The 6,000-nt window shown below is 37.3% G+C and overlaps 1 protein-coding gene across 4 annotated transcripts in view; it reads left to right on the top strand.

The window, feature by feature from the left end:
• TRAK2 (trafficking kinesin protein 2) overlaps positions 1-4,953 on the top strand; it is a 63,690-nt gene extending 58,737 nt beyond the window's left edge. For all 4 annotated transcript variants that reach the window (XM_026002541.2, XM_026002540.2, XM_026002542.2 and 1 more), the window contains one exon: positions 982-4,953. In XM_026002541.2, the coding sequence (XP_025858326.1) occupies positions 982-1,660 (679 nt within the window). In that variant the 3' untranslated portion in view covers positions 1,661-4,953. The remainder of the gene's footprint in view (positions 1-981) is intronic.
• The last annotated feature ends 1,047 nt before the right edge of the window (positions 4,954-6,000 follow it).

The following is a 6,000-nucleotide window of genomic DNA, read 5'->3' on the forward strand; positions in this document are numbered from 1 at the left end:
ACAGATGATTAGTTTTAATAATAACTTTATAATCACTAAGAATTTGGTTATCTGAATATTTTGTTAGAGTGATAGTTTATCTAATAAATACTGGTAACATTTTCTCAAGGGAGGGAAATTAGCTAAGGAATTCCCTTCATTCTGTCACCATTTCCTTGAGTACACGATTTCTTAGGGTTTTTTTTTTTTCTTTCTAACAAAATAGAATAAGAAATTTCCAATAGTTGTCAAAGCTTTTAATTATTTTTTTTCCCAGAAACACATGTTCAAAGTCAAGGTTAAGAAAAATTTGTTTCATAGGTATCCTTATACTACTATTGTTTGGAATTACATTCTTGAAAATGGAAATTTAACAATTTCAACTTTTGTGAGTTCTTAGAAATATAAAATTGTAAGATTAAAAGAAAAAAATTCTCCTTAGAAGAGCATCTTAGGTTTAATATAAAAGATTGTATTTTCTAAGACATTGGATAATTATTTACTCATGGGTTGTTTCACTCTGGTGTATTTCACTATATGGAATGAATATATAAAAATTTCTGAAGGTTACTGTCTTTAATTTCTATCATAAAATTTAGTTGTATTCCCAAAGATACATATTTTGAGTTAAAATTTAGGAATAAAGTTATCTAAGAGTAAACTTTTTCATATCCTATGAAAAGGAGTATGTTTCAATGAGTTAGTAACTTAGTTACAAATTGCAATTAACCAATCATTCAAGTAACATATCAAAATTCTTAATCTTCAGATCTTTCTACAGAGTTCAATTACTGATGTATTGCCTCTTATTCTATATTTACTATAGATAACTAATGTAATTACTTTAAATGCTGACTTGTAAATTACTTTTTATTTTTAAACACTCTCCTGTTCTTTCTTTTCTTTTCTTTTCTCTTTCTTTCTTTCTTTCTTTCTTTCTTTCTTTCTTTCTTTCTCTTTCTCTCTCTCTCTCTCTCTCTTTCTTTTTTCTTTTTTTCAAAGCTCTGGGTTCCCTTCATTATCCTGTGGAAGTAGTGGTAGCAGTTCATCAAACACGGCGGTGAATTCTCCTGCTATGTCCTATAGACTCAGCATTGGTGAATCTGTTACCAATCGACGAGATTCCACTATAACCTTCAGTAGCACCATGAGCTTGGCCAAACTTCTACAAGAGCGCGGCATTTCTGCTAAAGTGTATCACAGCCCGGTTTCAGAGAACCCCCTTCTCCAGCCTATCCCTAAAGCCCTGGCTATTCCTTCCACACCACCGAATTCACCATCTCACTCACCTTGCCCTTCTCCTTTGCCCTTTGAGCCTCGAGTGCATCTCTCTGAAAATTTTTTGGCCTCTCGACCAGCGGAAACATTCCTCCAGGAGATGTATGGTTTAAGACCTACACGGAACCCTCCTGACATTGGCCAGTTGAAGATGAACTTAGTGGACAGGCTGAAGCGACTGGGGATAGCCAGAGTGATCAAGACCCCTGATGCACAGGAAAATGGAAGAAGCCAAGAAGCAGAAGTTGGTCTTCAAAGACCAGACTCTGCTGTTTACTTAAATTCAGGTAGCAATTTATTGAGTGGACTGAGGAGGAATCAGAGTCTTCCAGTCATGATGGGTAGCTTTGGCACCCCAGTTTGCACAACTTCACCGAAAATGGATATCCTGAAGGAAAACTGAGGTTCAGCAGTTAAGTGGCCTCTTAAATTAGCACATGAAGGATAGATTTGCACTGATACATGTAGTGTGGTCTGACTGAGAGACAAGGAATGTTGTAGACAGGTTGTGAATGTGGAATGGGGAAAGTGGAAGAATGGAAACAGAATTGGGATGAGGCTCCAATGAATAAGGTTTAATAAATCGAAAGTATAAATGAATGGGTCATGAGTGTTTGGAGGCAGAAAAGGAAGAAAGGTTTAATTCACTCATTCAGTTGAGTGTTCCTATCTTGAGAATAAAAAGTGACTGGACAATAAATTCAGTAATATCGAAATATACCAGATATACTGAACCTGCTAGCATATTTACTTCTAGTAAGCAAAAGCAGGAAGAACCCAGGTTAGGGGATGGGAAGAGAAAGGAAGCAGCTTTGACCATTGCCTATAAAAAGCAGAGCTGCTGGGCTAAGCCCAGTCTGTTACTGAGACAAATGAGATAGTTTTTATGTTTTACCCTAATAATAATGTCTGTTTAAATTACATATCCATCAAATGGTATGTACACAGCATTAGCAAATAAGGAATTTTATCTTTTTCATAAAATCAAAATAGTGGAAACTCCCTTTTTGTTTTCTGTTTTCAAGCCTTTGAGCCAGTAGGGGCCCAGACACCACCCAAATTCCTTTTGTATTTGTGATTAATAAAAGTTCATTTTTAAATTTGTATTTTTATACAATACCTCCAAAAAAATACAACATGAATTGGAGGCAGGGGGTCGGGTAGGAAGGATTTACTTTAAGAAGGAAAATATGGGTAGGTTGGAACCAAGGAAACTTGTTTTCAGAATATTTCTTTTAGATAAGTATAGTGGCCAAGGCATATGAACACAATTACTTGTCTTTCAAATTTCCTTGGAGGCTGGAAGGGGATAAACCAGAAGTGCAATCAGTAGGAATTAGGGAATGTTGTGTATTTATGTCTGTATGTTTTTTTGTAAGGAAAGTTAGTTGCAACTAAACTTTTTCCAAAGTGCTATGCATATTTTTCATTGAAGATGACATGTATTTGCACAAAAATTCTCAGGCTTATTAAATTATTATAAGCTAAAGTAAAACCCAGGTGCTTGCTTTGAGATTGTGTTTTTTTTTTAAATGTCACTGCCTTTTTTCTTGATGTATATAGAATTAGAGAATGAACTTTTTAATGGGAAAATGGGAAAGTCAAAGCTTTTGCTTTTTTCCTGGGATTCCTTTTTTTTTTTTTTTTTTTACAAATTCTGTGAAATGGCAAAGTGAAACTCATGGATTAGGTTTCAGCAGGAAACAGATCTGTTTTGCCAAGTGTTGCTAAACAAGGTCTGTTCTTCATGAAATGACATGGCTTTCTCTACACAGGACAGTTCAGAATAAAACGCCAGTATATGAAAGGCATGATGGAGAAGAGATGAGGGAGGAAGATAATTACTTTTTTTTTTTTTTAATGGGAGACATGTTACTTGATCTTTTTGGAGCTTAATTTTCAAGTGTTTTGCTCCTTTCTTCTGACTTAACTGAAAGGCAGTTTTCTGAAGAATTCTTGGTAAGAGTTTTGCTCCTTTGATTCCCATTGATGTACCTGTTCTGATGGCTGAAGAGGCTCCTTCCTTTCCCCTCTACGGTGCCTCTCCTATATGAAGAGCTTGTGTCAAAAGGTAGAAAAACCAACATGCATGCAGTAGTAAGAATGTGTGAGTATACCATGCTTTTTAGAACCTTAATAAAACTTTTCTAATTTCTTAAAAACAAAAAAAGTTATAGTGTCTTCTCCCCTTCTGTCAGTCATGCTGAAGTCAGCGGACCTCACACATAACATGTTCAGAAAGGATTCCAGCAGGTCCGTAAGTGAATGTAAGTGTCCCTGAATGTGGTAGGCACTCATCAGAAGAATTCTTTGTTTAAAGATGTTGAAATTTCCAGAATATTCCCAACTCACTTTTTAAAAAATGGTATCTGAGTTTCTACTTTCTTAAGTAACTCTGGGGTGCTTATTTTAGCCGATTCTTAAAGTTTTTTATTTATTCTCTAAGAAGGTAATCTTCCTGTTGCCAGTTTCCAAGAAACATCAGGAAGTAGGAAAATATAGGGCCAGAGAGTGTAGTACAAAGTGTTAAATTATCAGATTTGTGTATCTTATATAAATAGCTATGAACTAAGCTAGATTTTGGAGTGTTCCGTACAATTAGTATACTTTTTAAAATAACTGATGCTAAAGTGATCATTTTGGAAGCAGGGTGAAGGCATATTCACAGCCAAATAAGCACATCTAATTAAAGAAAACCAGACTTAAGTTTTTGAAAATCAAATTGATGTTACTATTCCACCAGAAACATAATGATTGTATACTGGTGCATTCTTGTCTCTAGAAATAAATCTGTTTTGAAATTGGGTTTTGCTATTTTTAAAGATGCCACCCAAAATCATTTTTGGTACAGCCTGAGAATCTCTATTCTAACAAAGCTGTGCAAAGTATAGTGAGAAGACCTGAAGCTTCGTAGTAAGTTTCTCCTCCGTTTATCTGTTATACTTTTTAGTCCTGTCGCATTTTAATTTTTCAGTATCAACTGTGTATGTACTTTTATGCCAGTATGGGAAACTCCAGTCTTTTTTTTTCTCCTTCAGGAGGGTTCTCAGTGATTATACCTCAGGTATTTCTGAGTATCCTACTATCTATAGGAGGGATACCTTTGTGAGCTCAGAATGAAAAGTTTTCCTGAATTATGATGATCCCAAATCTTATGTAAATAGCCTTAGGCATGGGTCTTAGGGAGAATTTCATGACCATCGTTAAGTAGTTTTTTAAAAAGTTTTATACTTTATGTCCTTGATTTGACATGAATGAACAGACTTTGGCAAAGGGAGGAAATAAAGAGACAGTTCACGACAAGAGCTGATTCTCTTTAAAGGGGTATTTTATACAGTATTCAAAGTCTGTTATTTTTTTCTGACCATTCTAGTACATAATGAGTACTCGGTTACTAACACTGACTTTTGACATCTGGAACTAGAGCTCTCAAGTGCTTAATGGTCCACTGCTTTGATGTCAGATGCCCACAGGCCTGTATCCAGTGCAGTGTAGACCCCATGGTGTCTACAACCGGGTGGTTTCACTGCAGAGCACGGCTGCCCAGGAGTGGTGTTTCAGGGGCCTCTGGTGCAGCCAGGGAAATACTGTTGTGTGATATCTAGGGCTCGGCTTTGTCAAACAGCTCTCCGTGCACCTCCCTTTGCTTTGTCAAATGTAAATCAGATAATAAACATGAGTATCTTCTTAAGTGTTTATTTGCCTTTCTGTGTTTTTGTCCCAGTTCTTTTCATAGCTTATCCTGCATTGAGTCTTTCCTTTCCATTATGCTGGTTTTGGTAGAGAAAACAACCTCTACTTGCCAAACCAATACAAAACAAACCAACAGTACTAAAGAGATCTTATTGTATTTTCTGAGATATGTTTTAAAAACAGAATAAATGAAGTGTCTATATTCGCCATATTGTTTCCTTAGTAAAATAAAATAGGAGCAACAAAAAAGTCATTGCAGAGCTTTAATTTGAAAAGACGGAGAAAGTGTGAAGCATTTTTTTCCCCTATAAATTACGATTTTTGGCACTCTCCCCTTTGCTGTCCTGCCTGCCACAGCCTTGTGGTGTATTCAATAAACTTCTATCTCTTTTGTTCTGCGTTGGTGAATTCTTTCACCACCCACACCATTGACCCTTATTGAATTGGAGTGCTCTGCATTTGGTGTCCTATATGGGGACTTATAGGGACTGGGACTCTTCCCAAATTCTCCAGGAATTTCTTGGGACTTTCCCTCAGAAGACTGACTGTAGTATTTGGGAAACAGGATCCAAAGCCCCAGGAGAAACCGACTGAACTGCTCTTGTCTGAAAGAGTAAGGGATTTTTCCTTCTTGCCCTTCAAAGGGACCCTTCCCTCCCTCTTCTCTTTTCAGCTCTTAACCCTAGGGCTCCTCAGACAACTGGCCATCTCTAGCCAGGGTAACTCCCTGATGTGGTCTAAAGGTCTGAAGGTGAACAGGCTGGATGCTGGTACCTGTGAGGACAAAGGATCCCTTTCCCCTCCTCTCCCACTCCATCTCCTCTGAGGTCTACATTCCCAATGTGCTGCTTTTGGAACTCCCTCCCTCCCCTTTTCCTTTGTTCCCATGGATCCAACTGCCATCTTGATCTACAGGCAAAACACCTTCCTATGCCTCTGAGTGGTGCATCCTTCCCTCTCCTTTTTTCTGACCCAGTCTGGCCACCTAGTGTCCAGCTTTCCCTGTTGAGAGGATACCCAGCAGGGATTGCTATTGCCATTTGCTGCAAC

Source organism: Vulpes vulpes, chromosome 16, assembly GCF_048418805.1.
Source record: "Vulpes vulpes isolate BD-2025 chromosome 16, VulVul3, whole genome shotgun sequence".
Taxonomy (NCBI): domain Eukaryota; kingdom Metazoa; phylum Chordata; class Mammalia; order Carnivora; family Canidae; genus Vulpes; species Vulpes vulpes.